Source organism: Spermophilus citellus (genome assembly GCF_964194105.1).
Source record: "Spermophilus citellus genome assembly, chromosome: 1".
Classification (NCBI taxonomy): Eukaryota; Metazoa; Chordata; class Mammalia; order Rodentia; family Sciuridae; genus Spermophilus; species Spermophilus citellus.
In genome coordinates, this window is record NC_138182.1 from 152,248,784 (window position 1) to 152,267,556 (window position 18,773).

Genomic DNA, 18,773 nt, shown 5'->3' on the forward strand with positions numbered 1-18,773 from the left:
TTTTAAAAACAGGTTTAATGACAAATGATGCTAACATAAAGTTAAGTTTGTTGTCTGCTTGTTGAGTTTTTTTTTTTTGGAAAAGTGGGATATAATTTTGCAGAGTGATCTCAATTTTGCATACCTACCTATACAGAAGACCTGGGTGGCATGCACCAACTGTCAGTAGTATATATTGCTAGGCTAATGGATTTTTATTTTCTTCTTTGTACTTTACTGAATTTTAATTATTTTGATAAGCATCTATTATAAGCAAAAGAGTGCATTTTTAACACATTATAACTAGTTTACATTTTAGGGGCTGGGGTTGTGGCTCAATGGTAGAACGCTTGCCTTGAATGTGTGAGGCACTGGGTTTGATTCTCAGCACCACATAAAAGTAAAAAATAAAGGTTATCAACAACTAAAATAAATAAATAAATGAAAATTGTAAAAGACTAGTTTACATTTTTTTAAAAAATCATTCAAACATTATAGGATTCATAATACTATTTAACGGAACTCCAGAACCCTGGATAAGGTCATACCACAGGGTTCTATCATCTCAGCATTTTATTCCTGATCTGAATGAAGCCATAAAATGGAATTTATGCTTTCCTGGGCATCTCACCTCTGTGATGGGTTAGGGATGAGTGAGGAGGCTTCTCTCTTCTTCCTTATTAGCAGTCTTCCAGGATGGGGATGAGGATGGGGAACTCACCTTTGTGCCCCCTTTTGGTGAGTCATCTTGGCCAGAGTGAGAATATAGGCTATTACAGGTACTTGACCTTACCTACAGGTGAGCCCCACATCATCTAGGCTAATAGGTACCTCCCTTATGTCCAGGGCCAGTCTGGCCCTTAGCCCTTCAGGAGCAAAAGGTTTCTGTCTTGCCTGGAACATGGGAGAATCCTCTTCCCAGGTTGACAGAATCAGTGTATTAGTCTGCTTTCCATTACTATAATAAAATACCTTAGGTAGGCTACTTTATAAATAAAAGTAGTTAGCTCCCAGTTTTGGAATCTGGCAGACTAAGATTAGGTGAGGCCTCTCATGAGGCTCTAACAATAATGGCATCATGGTAAAAATCACATTTCAAAACATGCTCAATGACAAATGATTACAGCATGATGTTTGTTGTTTGTTTATTTATTAATTTTTTTGAAAAGCAGGATATGCATTTATAATTTGACTTCAATCATCAGGACAGATCTGCAAAAGAAAAAAGTCACACAGTAAAGAGGAAGCCAGAGCAAGGAAGAGGGCAAGGAAAAGACTTGCCCCTTTTATAACATCCCTCTCATGGGAACTAACTCAGGGGTCTCGTGAGAATCACCTTGATCCCTTTCAAGCCTGGCACCTTCATTAACCTGAGCACCTCCCACTAGACCCCGGATTCTTAAAGGGCCCACCACCTCAGCACCACCACACTGTGGACCAAGCAAAGCTCACCCCATGGTCTGTCCACTTTTTTCTGTCCCATCCTACCCAGTAAGGCCATAGTGGAAGTTCTTGGGAGAAAGTTGATAACATTTGGGTCCTCTGTGTCCAAGGGTTTCCAGAAACCACCATTTGGTCAGCTGGGAGTCCACTCCCAAAACATTATAGAATCAATTTGCTGCTCTATCCTCCTTTGGAGAGTTTCTGGATTGTGAGAGGAAAAGTGACTCTCAATATTCTTAAGGTGGACACTATAGAAGTGCAGGCAGGGAAATAGAATTCAGAGGACATTGCAGTAGTGAGCTGTACCTGAGAAGGTTGGTGCAGAGGGACTGGGGAAAAGATGGAGACCTGTTGGTATGGGTACAGAGGGCACAGAGGTGGCAACAACCATTTCACAGCACAGAGTATTAGGAGCCACAGATGGGGGAGTGTTTGTCAGCTTTCAGTCACTGTGACAAAATGCCTCAGATAAAAAATTTAAAAAGAGGAAAGGTTTATTTTGGCTCATGTTTTCAGAGATCTCAATCCATGGTTGTTTGGCCCCTTTCCTTTGGGGCCTGTGGTGAAGCAGAACATGAGGGCAGAATTGCAGAGCAAAGGAAACCCGTTCATCTCATGGTGGTCAGGAAGCAAAGAGAGGGAGGAAGACAGGAGCATCAGAATATCCTCTTGAAGGGTATACCCCAAATCACCTAACTTCCTTCCACTAGGCCCCACCCCTCAAGGGCTCCACCACTTCCCAATAGCATCACAGACTGGGAACTCGTGGGCTTTGCGGGGACATTCAAGATCTAAAATATAGCAGAGGCATCATCCCTGGCTCTTGGCACTGCTTCACTTAGACAAATGCCGTTCTAAGCCACAGGGTTTGGGAGTAGTGTCTGGGAAAGGAGGGACAATCCACTCACCTGGGGCCATCAACACAACGTGGGATAGGGCAATCCGTAGAGAGTACCTGCCAGGACTGAGGGTGTCCAGCCAAGATTCAGTGCACCCCTACCCATCTCTCATCTATTACAGACCAATACATCTGTAAAATACATTTTAAATGAATTATTTAGAAAAGACTAATGTGTAAAATCCCAAGATATTAAAAAAAAATCCAAGCCCTGGTTTTCATGATTAAATTCCATAAATTTTATAATAAACTCACTCCATGAAATTGCTTTTAGATGTTTCTAATTTCTGTATTTATCTCATGTGGACAGTGTCTGTGTCCACTGGTTGAAGACTCCCCTTTGCACACTGGGTGGGGGGGTGTGAGGCCCTGTGTCCTGTCCCTGAGGAGCAGGAGGAGAAGGATCCTGGGAGTCCCCTGAGCATTCAGCCAACCCAGAAGCCCTGGTCTCCTGAGCGTCTGCTCCCCCCGTTGGACCCTGGGGACGTAGTTCAGGAGCTCCGTGTCAGGTCAGCAGAGCAATAAAGAAGATTCAGGCCAGAGAAGAAAATAACATGAAGTGGGGCAGACCGTGGCTGGTGACAAGGCGGATGGTCCCCTGGTCCCCTAGCCAAGATCTGCTGGGGGTGCAGCTCAGCATCCACACACATGGAGGGAATGGGCTTTGCTTGTTCAGTAGAGGAAAGGCCAAGCCAGAGCTGCTAGATGGGACCCTGGGGATGGAGTTTGGCTCCTAGTGAAGATAAATTCTGATGAGGTGCTCAGCGAGGGACCTCAGGTTTCCAGTGGAGGGATGGATGAGCCTGTCTCTGAAAGGATTTAAGCAAGATGAAACCCAAGCGGTGGTAGTCAGAAGGGCCTGAGTGGTGCCCACCATGGTCGGGGTAGACTTAGCAGCGGTGGGAAAAGCTGAAAGGTCATGACCCAGGCTTGGGCGGGCAGTGGCCCAGGTAATTAGAACCTGCTGTTCCTTCCTAATCTCGACGGAAATAGACCAGCTCCCCAGCCTTCCTCTCCCTTCCCTCACCTGTCCCCAGGTCTCACCAGGCTCCAGCAGGGACAAAATTGGTAGCACTTATGTGAGTGACATGTTGTTTGTCTTCCCGCTTATGAGAAGCCTCTGAGTTACCTCAAGTTCTTCTTAAAACAACATTTTTCTCCATTTCTTAAAAAAAAAAAAAAGAAAGCAGAAGAAAAGAGATTATCTTATTTTATACAATATGCCATCAGCCAGGGAGCAGAACATCGGCAACGCTAGAGGGTTGCATAGCAACTGGCTTTTCAATTGATTTTTTGAGAAGGTACCAAAGCTACTCAACTGTTCTCATTTTAAATATTTCCTAGGATGATGAAAATCAAAGCAATGGAAATCAGAGACTTGGGGACAATCAGAAAGACATAAGGTGGCTTGTTATGAAAGGCAAGGTCAAGACAAAGTATGGAATGCTTGTTGGAATTTTTCAGCATTCAAGGTGAGGGGTCTAGAAAATTCTGCCTTGAGGTCTTCTTTCAAGAGAAGAAAGGTGCTGTGAGAAAAGGGGTCGGTATGCCGTTTGGTTCTTCCTGTGTGTCCCAGGACATCACCTGCTTGCAGAGTAGGAGATGAGGAGCTTTCCAGCCATGAGTGGGAAGGCCAGAGAGAGAGGAAATGCAGACAGCTCTGAGACAGGAACCCTGGAGGGCTACATGTTCTACAGGACCCACCTGAGGGACAACACTGGCATCCCCGGCATCTGGGTCCCAAACCCCAACCTGATGGGGAGAAAGCATGACAGTCTTTGACCCATATCCTGACCCAGATGGCCCTGGGTCCAGAGAAGGGTGAGGAGGCTCTGGGGCCAGACACCAACCTTGGGAGGTGTCTCAATCTGAAATATCTTAGACAGGCTAATTTATTTATTAATTTATTTTTTTAATATTTATTTTTTAGTTTTCAGAGGACACAACATCTTTGTCTGTATGTGGTGCTGAGGATCGAACCCGGGCCGCACGCATGGATATAAACATCCAGACAGTAGGAAGAGGTCTGCTCCCACTGGCTGTCTTCAGCCTTCCATGGCTCCTCCCTGGGAAGGTGTGGGCTGAGAACCCTTTTCTGGTCGCTTGGCTTTCTCTGGGAATAGCTCCTCAGACTTCTGGGAGGAGAGCTGGAAATCAAATGCTTTGATGATGTAGGCATGCCTTCTTGCCCTCATTCTTCTTGAAGTTCCAAGAGGACTGGGATGTTGCATTTTGAGCTCTTACACCACCTTGCAATCCAGAGCTGGTGGCAGAAGACCCCCAGCCCCAGGGGAACCCACACTGCAGTCAGCAGGCAGATGTGGTTAGGACACGTGTTCATGGAGCAGGGACTGTGTCTTAGGGATATTTGTGGGACCTTCAGCAAGTTATTTAACATTAGAGAGACTCAGTTTCTCCACTAAGAGAAAGTCTGTAGAAGCCCATACATAAAAGCTAGGAAAATAAAAGGGTATCCACGCAGACTGCTGTTGTTAGTACCTCCTTGGGGTCTGAAGCCCTTTTCCATGGAGTTTAGTAGTTTCCCTTATCTGCAGTCTCACCTTCCACAGATTCACTTATCTACAGTCAACAGTGGTCCCAAAATATTAATATTTCTTTTGATTCTTGAGAGAGAGCGAGCAAGCACATTCACGTAACTTTTATGACAAATTTATGGTGGCGCACACCTGTAATCCCAGAGACTCAGGAGGCTGAGGCAGGAAGATCAAAAGTTTGAGTCCAGCTCCAGCAACTTCGTGAGGCTCTAAGCAACTCTCAAAAATAAAAAATTAAAAAAAAATCCAATGATGCTGCTCAACATCCTAGGATGCACATACTGCCATTCTCCACAGGAACTCATCTGGCCCTACAAGTCATCAGTGCCAAGGTTGGGAAATGTGCTCTGTTCGCCTGATCCTGGCCACATGCCTGTGCCTTTTCCTGCTGTCCTGTTTTGTGCCAGTTTGGGAGGGATTGGCCTCTTGAGATGGCTTTGGCACAGAGGTGCAGGCCAGCTCCCTTGGGGACTGGTCCATCTTGATCATTGTCACTATAGTAAATGAGGACAAGGAGCACTTATGGGCACCAATGAACGGTGTGCCCCTTCTGTGGATGGAAGCCCCTGTGCTCTGGGATCCATGCTGCACTTGTGCCCGTTTGCATCTGAGGTCCCAGAGTAGTGAGGGGATTTATCCAAGAACACAGAGCAGATGAAAGGTTTGGACCAGGGCCCTCATGCAGCCCATGTGAGCCCCACCAGTCCCCTGCCCATGACTTGAGATTGGCTTGTGGTCCCACATAGTGGCACCAACTGACAGAGCTGTTCTGTTGTAGGGTACAGTTCCAGGGGACACTGGCGGCTCATCTGTCTCCTTGAGTGAAGGAGGGAAGAACATAAATAATTCAGATCATTCCAGAGCAAACAATGGAGGTGTCAGAAAGCAATGATTGGAACAGAACTTTTTGCTAAGATCTTAATTGGTTTATTTAGGGTGAGACCCCACAGGCTGTCTCTGGGACCCTGAAGCCTCCAGTGCTGGTGACAATTGGGAACTGCAGCCCATCTCTGGAATCTGAGAGTGGAGGGCCAGCCCGCCTAGGCCAGGTCCCTGCCGTTCTTGCAGCAGCAGCGCCACCTGGTGTCCACCTGAGGGCTCCGCCCTTCCTTTGCCTTCTGTTTCCTGTAGGAGTGGGAACGACTGGGGGAATAGAACTCCCTCTGGACCTCTGCCTAACTTCCACATCCACCTCTATCTCTTTCTAGCTGTGGGATCTGGGGTGAGTTATTTCACTGGTCTGAGATGCAGTTTCTCATCTGGAAAGTAGGATAGTAACAGTGTGTCTACCTTAGGGCAGTTGTGAAGTTTAAATGAGGTGATAGGTGCAAAGCCTAACAAAGAATGGCATTTATTGAAGGCTTGCAATGTGCTTGCTGACTGTTGCTGTTATTATTGGGGTCAGCTCCTGCTGGGTCAGCACTTTATAGTCACTTCCCCAGGGCCAGCCCCTTCTCTGGAGGCTTGTGTACTTCCTGCAGGTGCCAGGGTCCTACAACTGACTTCCTTACACCAGCCTGGCTCTTGAGTGTGCATGTGTTCATTCATTCATTCGTTCTCTCTGGGATAAATGTGAGTGTCAGCAAACAGAGATGCTGTCTGGCTTGTTCACTGCTGCACCCTGAGCAGAGGCTGGGATTGCTTAATATTTGTGGAATGAAGGAAGGAAAGAAGGAGTGGTTCCTGCTCCAGCACAGCTGAGAACAGGTGGAGTTGTATAAAAAGACTTTCCTAGAGAAACCAATGAAGAGGCAAGAAGGTGGCCAGGAGTAAGTGACTTCAGCGCTAAGAGGCAAGCAGATGACCAAGGCAAACTGGGTGGAAGAATCATTGCCAGGGGACACAGGCAACTCTTTTGGCCTCTCTGGTGCCTTTTCACTTCCAGAGAAGATTCAGATAAAATAAGTTCAATAGTCTTCCCTTATCCATAGTTTTCCTTTCCACAGTTTCAATTACCCATGGTCAAATAACAGTTTGAAAATATTAAATGGAAAATTCTAGAAATGATTCATACGTTTTAAATTGCATGCTGTTCTCAGGAACATGTGAAATCTTCACCATCCCACTCTGTCCTGCCTGGAATTTGAATCGTTGCTTTGTCCAGTGTATCCACACTGTATAAGCTACCTGCTCGTTAGTCACTTAGTAACTGTCTCAGTTATTGGATTGACTGTCACAGTATTGTAGTACTTGTGTTTAATTAACCATTATTACACTTAATAATGGCCCCAGGGACAGGGGTAGTGTTGCTGTCAATTCAGATATACCAGAGAGAAATACTTTCATGAAGGGAAAATGGAAAAGTTCATCATAGGTGTATATGTACAGGAGAAAATGTAGATTATGTATTATCTATCTATGATTTCAGGTATCCACTGGGGGGTCTTAAAACATTCTTCTGTGGATAACAGAGGGACTACTGTATATGTGTATCCTTTGGATTTCATATATGGCAAGGGCACAGAATGACAGGTCTGGGGTGAGTTAGAGAGCAGGAAACCATCTGGGGGCCAGGAGTAGGTCAGGTCTCAGTGGGTGTACCCATTGCAGCCTAAGGGACTGTGGAAACCTGTCAGAGGTCAGAACAGACTCCCACATTCTGGAAAGCAACAAGGAGGCCCCAAAAAGCCTTGGAGAGATGCCTGGACCTGAGCTTTTCTGGCAGATTCCCTGTTTCTGGAGCAGCTGCAGTTGGACTGTTTCCAGCAGTGGGTGCCTTGCCCTGCTGTGGAGCTAGTCCAGATCTACTTTCTGGGACCCAGACCTCCCAGCTGCCCCATGGCTAACCATCTTTGCCTGCAGGGAGTTCTTGGGGGCAGTTGAAACCAATGGGAAGGCCTCTGGCAGCTCTTGGGAAGTGAAGAGTGGGTGGAAGCAAGGGGGGACCTGATGCAGGAGGCAGGAACTTGTGGGTGGTTTTCAGTCCTTTTAAACCTCAGTCCTTTTAAGACCCATTGACTTACCTTGGGTCTCAGGTTGGCACTTGACCTTGAGGCAGAGCATTTGGACTGATCATCCTTGAGGGCCACATCCTGACAAGTGGGAGATCTCCCTGAAACAAAATTCCAGACTCTCACCAAGTGAGCAAGCTGGGCAGAAAAGCAGTCCCCACGGCTCTGTCTCTTGGCACTATGAACCTCACACTCTCCCTTCTGGGGTGCAGCCTTCTATTCCTACCTCCTCCTCCACAGTCTCCATTGCCACCTGTCACCGAAGCCAGAATCTGGGCACTACCTCTGCTCTATTGTCCCCACTCTCCAGCCCTAAGATCTGTCATCTCTAGCTACCTCCAGGTTCTGACTCCTGATGTTGTTACAGCCACATTGGCTGTCCCCTTCCTGACCTCCCTCCTCCCTGACCAGAGCTGGCTCTTTCTCGAATGCATATGGGCTCTGCCCTTGCTATTAGGCACCAGGTTGATGTCTGATCACTGGCCAGCCATTGGGTACCCCACAGTCTTTTGCATGCTCCGGACCTAGCAAGGATTAGGACCCTGCACATTGTGTCCATTTGAGGTAGACCAGACCTTGATAAAGATGGCCCATCAATTTTTTATCCATTCTTCTACTTGAGGGCACCTAGGTTGGTTCCACAGTTTAGCTATTGTGAATTGTGCTGCTATAAACATTGAGGTGGCTGTGTCCCTGTAGTGTGCTGTTTTTAAGTCCTTTGGGTATAGATAGAGGAATGGGATAGCTGGGTCAAATGGTGGTTCCATTTCTAGTTTTCCACAGAATCTCCGTACTGCTTTCCATATTGGCTGCACCAATTTGCAGTCCCACCAGCAATGTATGAGTGTACCTTTTTCCCCACATCCTCACCAACACTTATTGTTGTTTGTCTTCATAATAGCTGCCATTCTGACTGGAGTGAGATGATATCTTAGAGGAGTTTTGATTTGCATTTCTCTAATTGCTAGAGATGTTGAACATTTTTTCATATATTTGTTGATTGATTGCGTATATCCTTTTCTGAGAGCTGTCCGTTCAGGCCCATTTATTGATTGGGTTATTTGTTTTTTTTGATGCTTAGCTTTTTGAGTTCTTCATATACCCTAGAGATGGGGGCAGCATGGGAGGAATAGATGAACTCTAAATAGAGTAGAGAGGTGGGAGGGAAAAGGAGGGGGCAGGGGGGTTAGCAAGGATGGTGGAATGTGATGGACATCATTATCCAAAGTACATGTATGAAGACACAAATTGGTGTCAACATACTTTATATACAACCAGAGATATAAAAAATCGTGCTGTATATGTGCAATAAGAATCGTAATGCATTCCATCATTTATTTTTTAAAAATCAATTTAAATTTTTTTTTTAAAAAAAGATGGCTCGTCAACAGACAGATAAGAAACACAGTTGGCCTTCCATATCTACAGGTTCTATTTTTGAAGACTTAACTAACTGTGAATTGGAAATATTTGGGAAAATTAGATCTATACTGAACACTTATAGACTTTTTTCTTGTCATCATCGCCTAAACAATGCAGTACAGCAAGTGCTCTATTTGTGAGGCAGTTACATTGTTGCAGGGATCAAAAGTCCTCTAGAGATGATGTACAGGAGAATTGCAGAGGTTCTGTGCAAATGCTGCATCATTTTATAAAAGGGACTTGAGCAATCGGTGCATTTTGGTATCCACTGGGATCCTGAAGCAGTCCTCCACAGATACTGAGACACATCCTGCTGCTCAATATCCCAGGGATGGGTGAGTCTTTGGATGCCCAATTACTGACACACACCCCTCTCATCCTCTTAGGCTGACTCACATTCAGAATTGAGGCTCATAGGGTGTAGCACGTGGTCACTGTTTTTTAAAAATTATGCCTCCCCAGAGTCCCCTCACTCCTGCCTGTGACAGTGCTCTCCTGGCTTCTCTCTGCCCCACTCCTGGGGAAGTCTCCTCAGGATCCCCAAACCACAACTCTGAGACTACTTCAACTCTGGACCCTGTGTCACAAACCCCCTTGGGGCCGGAGAACGTGAGTGGCAGTCTGCCTTCTTGGAATGGGCAAAGAACAAAACAAGGCGAGAACAAAAACACAAATCAATATTTCAATAAATTATCCTGCCACAGCAGCAAAAATCACTTTGGCTACCAAGAGAGGCTGAGGAACTGGCTGAACCGTAGAGCCCAGAGGGGAAAGAAGGTGATCGGCCAGTATCATGTCCAGTCTGCCAGATGCAGGGGAGGGGCTGTCTTCTGCAGGGCCTTTATTCCAGGGTTCTCAAACTAGTGACCTGGGGGGAGGTGGATTTTTTGTTTTTGTTCACAGAATCAATTTTCATCTGAGCCAACTACATGGGCATCTTTGTGAAAATCTAGATATAACAGTGGACTTCAGGCATCCAATTTGGCAACCTTGGCCTCTGCTCATGCCTGCTAACCATAAGCTGGGGCTCAGTAAACATCACCTCCTCCATCTGTGCCTGGGCTTCTTGGTTTGCTACAGTCCTCACAACTCCTTATTGAGGAGTGAGCCCCCCGCCTTTCTCTACCATAATCAGGAAATATTCCCCTGTATCCTTACTCCTGGGAAAATGGGAAAATGAAAAACAGACTTATTTTTCATACAGCCAACTTACTTCATTGGTTTATGCCACCCATCTTGCCCCTGTAGGCAATTGGGTTTTCAGTGTTTTCCCAGAACTTCCTGAGTGCAGGGAATCTGTCTGCACAACCTTGACCTGCTCATTCTCACCTTTCTTCAGCCTGACTCCTGTCTTTGACTGTCCCCTTCCTGATGGCCTTACACCTGTTCTTTGATCCTGATATCTGTGTATATCCTTCTGGATGGACTTGACTTCCTCTTCAAAGACTTGGCCAGAGCTCTTCTTCCCCTGGTGGAAGACAAGCCAGTTGGCCCTGGAGCCCAGCCACCATCTTTCATCTTCCAGTTAGTGCCCTTGACTAGAGTCTTCATGGTCACCCCAAAACAGGAAATACATGGCTCAGGATTCTCTTGGCTGCAAGTTACAATAACAGCTTTCACAGAAGAGGAATTTCTTGACACATAAATAAAACACATTGGTGGTAGGCAGCCTCTAAGACAGTCCCCAGTGACCCTGTGTCTTGGTATCATGCCCTGGAGTGGTTCCCTCCCTTTACCATAGGCTGGACTGAGATTGGGTTATAAATAGACTGTGGCTTCTGTCTTGGACATGCACTCTCTTGCTGTCTCTGGACTCAGTTCTGGGGAGGAGGCAGGCTGCCGTGTGTGAGCTGCCTTGTGGAAAGGCCCACGTGGTGTGGTGAGAAGTTCCTTCTCAGCCTGGGAGGAACTGAGTGCTGCCCACAACTACATAACTGAGTTTGAGAACCAACCCTCCCCCCCACCCACCCATGGATCCTTCAGTTGTGACCATGGCTCTGCTCACAGCTAAATGACCTCATAAGAGGCCTAAAACCAGAAGCACCCAGCTAAGTTGCTATTGGATTCTAGACCCACAGAAACCATGAAATGATAAATGTTTGGGTTTTCTAGAATATCATGTTTTGTGATCATTTGTTTTGTTGTAATAGATAATAAATGGGCCTGTGATTGGCAGGCTCCAGGCTTGGCTGAATCCAGATGCTTGTGTGAGAACACCAGAAATCATCCTCTCTCCATCTTGAGGCCCAGCTATGCTCTGTGTTGGGTTAATTTTCAGGTGGGATCACCTCTCTGGTGACAGAGTGGCTCCAGCAGCTCCAGGCTCACCATCTCTTGCCATACCAACTCCTTGGCCCACTTTGCTCACACCTGAACCAACACAGTAGCCAGGAGGATATAGTTCTGGGATAGGTGAGGCCTTGACACTCCCACCCTGGAGCCTGGAATCTGACTCAAATTGAAAGGGATATTTAGCCAAAGGGAGACTGGGCTGCTGTTGTGAAAAGTGGGCAGGCAAGAGGAGCCACAGCCCACCAGGGCATCAGAATAGAAGCGATTAGAATTGTTTCTCCCAATATGAAACTTTTAATCCTGAGTGCAGACAGGGAACAATCTCCTGGCATTTGGGCTGGGAGACAAGCTGTGGAGAAATAGGGCCCTTTTCCCTCGAGGTGGGCCAGCAAGTCTACTGAGCTGCATGGTTGGCATTATGGAGTCTAGGGCTTTGCTCTCCAGTGGAAGATGCTGCAGCCATCCCTGGTAAAGTGGTACTGGTGACCTTTGTGTTAACCATTTTATTTGGACCTGGACTGGCAATCTTAAGCTTAGAGGTGTACAACCAAACACAAGGCCCCAACATGTAGGACCAAATCAAACCCACCCTTGATTGTCCCTCATGATGTTCATTCCCTGGAGACAGTGAGGAAGCAAAACCTTTCATTTATTCCTCATTCAGAGATGTGACCACTCAAAGATTACCTGGAGGTCAACACTACCTGGCAGGGCCCTGGGATGAGGCTGTGTAGCTCTTGGCTTGGATGTAATGAGAAAACCCATGGCCTTCCTCCATTATTCCTGCACCAGAGTGGGCAAGGTTATGCTGCAGAAACAAATAAGTTTCACGTACTGGTACTGATGTATTAAAACAGCAAAGATTTACTTCTAGCTCTTGCTGTATGGTTGTGAATTGGCATAAGATTCTGATATCATTTTCACTCACAGTCTGGGTGACAGAGCAGCCACTATCTTGATGGTGCTGGATCATGTGCCAAAGAGTAGTGATCTCTGAAGGGTCTCAATAGGCAATTAAATGGTCCAACCAAGTAGAGACACATACCAGTTTTTCTCACAGTTCATTGTCCAGAGCTGGTCACATGCCTCTCCAAATCAAAAGGGTATGACATATACCTCCCCTTGCCCTCCTGAAGCTTTCCCTGAGCTGTCCATCTCTGTACCAGTGTCCAACAAACTCAGTAACAAGCTTTAAGTAACAAGCTTCCTTAGGGCTCAACTTGTTATAATGAGTAATCTTATCTCTTAGGAGCAGGAGATGATTTTATAATCTTCACAGTTGCCTTCATGCTCAGAACTTGTGAACTGGTCTAAAACATTGACTTGGATAACACCTGGCAATGACTTGATTTGTCTTCCCTTGTCTTGAATTATTTCTTTCTTCTTCTGAAACTGCCTGGATCACTAACATTACCCTTTATCTACTTATACACACAGAGAGAAATATGGGGTTAGATAGTCATCCCTTGCTTCCAGGAATCTCCCTCCCCCACCCAAGGATACCAAAATCCTTGCATTCAAGGCCTTTCTATAAAATGATGTAGAATTTGCATAAAACCTATGTACCCTATATTTTAAATCATATCTAGATGATTTATAATCCCTAATGCCATGTCTATTAGTCAGCTTTTCATCACTATGACAGAGAATCTGAGAAAATCAACTTAAAGATTTATTTTGGCTCCCAGCTTCTGAGGTTTTTAGTCCTTGGTCAACTGACTCCATTGCTTTGAGCCTGAGGTGAGGCAGAACATCTTGGTGGAAAGGCATGTCATAGGAAAGCTGCCTGCTTCATAGCCACCAGGAAGCTGAGGAAGCAGAGACAGACAGAGGCATAGGACAAGATATGCCCTTCCAGGGTAGACCCCATTGACCTTCCTCAACTAGGCCCCACCTCCTACAGTTTCCATCACCTCCCAATAACATGCATATGATCCAATTACTTCCCCCAAAGCCCCACATCTGAGTATTGCTGCCTTGAGGATCCAACTTTCAACACATGAATCTTTGGGAGTCACTTCATATCCATACCATAATACCATATAACTCCTAGGTTAATAGTTGTTTTACTGTGTTGTTTAAGAAATAACAACAAGGAAAAAAAAGTCTCTGCATGTTCAGTGTAAATAAAATTTTTAGGAGATTGGTTGAATCTGTGGACACAGAACCCTTGGAGGTAGAAAGCCAACTGTACTTTGTGGACATATTTATACAAAATGAAAAACTTCTTCTCAGCAAAAGAAACAATCAATAAGGTGAAGAGTGAGTCTACATTTTGGGAGCAAATTTTTGCCACACACACGTCAGATAGAACACTAATCTCCAGCATACATAAAGAACTCAAAACTCTTAACACCAAAAAAAAAAAAAAAAAACAAAACCAAACAACCCAATCAATAAATGGGCTAAGGAGCTGAGCAGACAGAATGTATATTTCAGAAGAAGATATACATTCAATCAACAAATATATGAAAAGTTGTTCAATATTTCTATTAATCAGAGAAATGCAAATCAAAACTACTCTAAGATTTCATCTCACACCAGTCAGAAAGGCAGTTATCAAGAATACAGACAACAATAAATGTTGGTGAGGATGTGGGGGAAAAAGCACACTCCTACATTGCTAGTAAGACTGCAAATTGGTGCAACCAATCTGGAAAGCAGTACGGAGATTCCTTAGAAAACTTGGAATGGAACCACCAGCTATCCCACTCCTCAGTCTATACCCAAAGGACTTAAAATCAGCATATTATAATAATGCAGCCACATCAATGTTTATAGCAGCTCAATTCATAATTGCTAAACTGTGGAAGCAACCTACATGCCCTTCAATAGATGAGTGAATAAAGAAACGGATATATATATATATATATATATATATATATATATATACACATACATACATATACACAATGGAACATTACTCAGCATTAGAAAAGAATAAAATCTGGCTGGGGTTGTGGTTCAGTGGTAGAGTGCTTGCCTAGCATGTGCGAGGCACTGAGTTCGATCCTCAGTATCACATAAAATTAAAAGTATTGTGTCCAACTTCAACTAAAAAAAATATTTAAAAAAAGAATAAAATTTTGGCATTTGCAGGTAAATGAATGTAGTTGGAGAATATCATGCTAAGCAAAGTAAGCTAATCCCTAAAACACCAAAGGCTGAAAGTTCTCTCTGATAAGTGGATGCTGATCCATAATGGGTGGGTGGGGGCATGGGAAAAATGGAGGAACTTTGATGGGGCAAAGGGGAGGGAAGAGTGGGAAGGGGAAATGGGGGCGGGAAAGATGGTGGAATGTGATGGACATCATTACACTAGGTACATGTATGACTGCACATATGGTGTGACAGTACATCATGTAAAACCAGAGAAATGAAAATTTGTGCTGCAATTGTATACAATGAATCAAAATGCATTCTGTTGTCACATATACCTAATTTAAATTAATTAATTAATTTTAAAAGAAATGGAACACTTGCATTCATATCTGCCAAGAATGCTCATTCCTACTTTATGGACAGATGTATTCTCAAAGAGGGAAAGAGCATGACCAGGACTTGAAGAGAACGACTTTGGTGGTGAGAGCAGAAATGAGAATGCCTGCTGTGTGAATCATGGGGAGAAAAAGGAAGTGTGTGGCTTTGAGAGGTCATGATAGATGGGGAGGCAATAGGGGCAGTTGGTTGAATAGAGATTTTGATTTCAGGTTCCTTGAGTTTAGATCTTAACTTCTTTGCTTCCTAGTTGCATGACCCGAGGCAAGCTACTTCTCTGAGCCTCAGTTTCCTATCTCATAAGCTGGTTGTGAAAACCAGACAAGATTGTACACCAGTGCCCTAGTGCAGAGCATGTGTGCAGGACTGTGCAGGCAGCCTTTGCTATCAAGTGTGGTCATGATAAAAAATGGAATTTGATTGCTCTCAATGGCTTCTTATTCATGGTTCCCATGGGAATGATTAGTTTATGTTCCTGTTCTTCATGTGACCCCTTTGTTTTATCAGTTGTATTTCTTTTTCTGCACTGTGTTACATTCCGTAAAATACCTCCAAATGGGGAAAAATATAAGGCTACCTCCCTCTTCCTCAGGGCTTGGATGCCATATTGGGGTTTCCATCTCCCCTGCCCTGGATCTTTCTAGAACTGTGACCTTCTTGAGGTGAGGTTCACATTGCATTTCCCTCCTGCTCAGGACTTGCATAGAATCATAGGTGCCTAATAGGATACAGGGGCTCCTAGAAAGGGGCGGGGTGAATGCACCATACAACGCCTTCGATGACCTCAGAACTTTGCTTCCAAGCCTCACCTGTAAACTGCAATGACTTTATGTGGGAGCTCAGGCAAGGAAGTTTGACTGGGGAACCTTTTCTACCAATGAAGAATGAAGCCAGTGTAAGGTGAGTCCTAAGAGTGACGGGGCAGGGGGCATGGTGCCTTATGGACCAGTCTTCAACGGATAGGGTCTGTCAACACTGCAGAAACTCTGCCCCCAGATAATCTGCTAGACGCCGAATCCTCACTTTCATCTCTCCCTGTGCCCCTGCAGTCCATGAGCCTCATTGAGATTGGGAACCCCTCTCAGAGCCTGGAGAACGTCTGCCGCTGGGCATACCTGCAGCAGAAGCCAGACACAGGCCATGATGAGTATCACGATCACGCCATCTTCCTCACTCGGCAGGACTTTGGACCATCAGGCATGCAAGGTGAGCTTCACCCCTGCAGGTAGAGGAGGGAAGCAAAGCTGGGGATGAGCCAGTGGTCTTACAAGAGGACCACTCAGCAGTCTTGACCCTTGCCAGGGAGGAGTCCCAGGGCAGGGAGGGGCTGTGGCCCCCTTCGCTGGGTGAGGGTTTGTGTTGGTACCACCAGAATTTCTGGTGTTTCCCCCAGAAACTGCAATCCTTCACCCCCAGGGTCAAGAAAGATTCAAATAGAGGCGGAACCTGCCAGCTCAAAAATTAGATAGTGTCTGGGGGCTGGGGTTGTGGCTCAGTGGTAGGGCGCTTGCCTAGCGTGTGTGAGACCCTGGGTTTGATCCACAGATTATTTTTTACATGAAAAATAAGTAAATAAAATAAAGATATTAAAAATAGTTTAAAAAATTAGGCAGTGTCTGAAGATGATTTTCAGAGCCATATGCTTCCACTGGTTTCTAAAAAAAAAAAAAAATCTGAATAAGTTGCCAACCTTTAAAAGTTTAGGAGATTTTTACATAAAGATTCAAACTATATAAAACTGACAGATCTAAAAGAAGAAATTGACAAGTCTACAATCCTAGTTAAATATGACAACAGATAAGAAATTGGCAAAGATGGGGCTGGGATTGTGGCTCAGCGGTAGAGTGCTTGCCTAGCATGTGCGAGGCGCTGGGTTCAATCCTCAGCACCACATAAAGATAAATAAATAAATAAAATAAAGGTACAGTGTCCAACCACAGCTGAAAAAAATGTTTAAAAATTTTTTAAAAATTAAAAAGAAAGAAATTGTCAAAACTAAAGAAGTTCTGAATTAAGAAACTTGACCTAATTGATAGGTCAAGTTACACTTATTTCTGGATATCTTGGCTTGTATTCAATTGCAATGGTACCAGTTTAAATTTTTTAGTTTCCATTTATTGTGAGAATATAGAAATTCTATACTTCTTGACTATTAGAAAATAAATTATCATATAAATAAATAAACACATGAAAATGTAGCCAAAGAAGGGCTAGTGTATAGTTTAGTGATAGAATGCTTGTCTAACATATGCAAGGCCCTGGGTTTCATCCCCAGCACTCAGAAAAGAAAAAGAAAATATATGAAAACAAATAATGATGGGCCTAGAGAAATATCAACAAAATGTAAAAGATCAAAATTATGTGTTGTGTATTCCTTGACCACCATGGATTAAAAAGATGAGAAACCTTAAATGTTTGGAAATTAAGCAGTACACTTATAAATAATCTATGGGTGAAAGAGAAAATAACTGTAGAAATTAGAATGTATTTTTAAACCAATAACAATGATGATTTGACATATTAGATTTTGCGTATACAGCTAATTATGATTAGATATTTATACCCTTATGTGCATTTATAAGGAAAAAAGACTGAAAAGTCAATCACATATGCATCTATCACAAGAAATTAACAAAGAACAGAAAATTAAGCGCAACAAAAGTAGAAGGAAGGAAATTATAAAGATAAGGGCAAAATTGCTGAAATGAAAAACTGCAGTAGTTAAAAAAGAAAAAGCAACAAAACCACTTTGGTTCTTTGAAAAACATGGATTAAAACTGAAAAACTCCTGGCAATGCTGATTTTTAAAAAAATTTAAAAATGCAAGTCAGTACATATCCTACAGAATTTTAAAAGCTAGTAAGAAATCATTTTGATCAACTTTATGCCAAAGAATATGTTAATTTAGATGAAAGGAAAAATATAAAATCTGAGAAAATAGTAGAAAATCCAAATAGTGTCATATCTATTAAGGAAATTAAATTTTTTAATTAAGATTTTCTTTAAAGTAAACACCAGGGTGTTATAACTTTCCCAGGTAAGTTTTCCTAATATTTGAGGAAGAATAATACTAATCACACACAAATTTCTAGAGAATGAGAAGTTACATTTTCCAACTAATTTTATGAGAACTGAAGTTTGATAACAAAATCTGAGGGCATTAAAAGAAAAAATATTCACAGTCCAACATCCCTCATGAATGTAGACACAATGTACCAAACAAAATATTAGCAAATCAGATCTGGTGCGAGAGTATTAAAAAGGTACCATATTACAGTGAATGTAAGTTTATTCTAGGAATACAAGGTTGATTTAATATTTGAAAATTAATCATTGAAATTCATCACTTAGCAGAATAAAGAAGTTATCTCAGTGGGTCCCAAAACAATATTTGAGAAATTCTAGATCCATTTATGATCAAATGTTCTATGGGACTAGAAAAGAAGAAAAATTCTTTAATATAGTAAAGAGTATTTGCAGAGAACTTACAATAAACCCATATATAGTGATGAAATGTTGAAAGCCCTTCCTCTAGGCTGAGAATGGGTCACAAATGCCTGCTATCACCATTTCTATGCAGCACTGTGGTAGAGATTCTATCCAGTGAAATAAGAGAAGAGAAAGAAAAATGAAAACGTAATGATCACAAAGAAAATTAGCAAGCTTTCATTTGAAGATGATATACTTGTATATATAGAAAACCCAAAAGAATAAATGAATAAAATTATTAGAATT

At 43.5% G+C, this 18,773-nt stretch overlaps 1 protein-coding gene across 1 annotated transcript in view; it reads left to right on the top strand.

Annotated features, from left to right (window-relative positions):
• ADAMTS2 (ADAM metallopeptidase with thrombospondin type 1 motif 2) overlaps positions 1 to 18,773 on the top strand; it is a 243,360-nt gene that overhangs the window by 178,670 nt on the left and 45,917 nt on the right. The window contains exon 6 of the mRNA XM_081282228.1: positions 16,088 to 16,244. Within this exon, the coding sequence (XP_081138354.1) occupies positions 16,088 to 16,244 (157 nt within the window). The remainder of the gene's footprint in view (positions 1 to 16,087; positions 16,245 to 18,773) is intronic.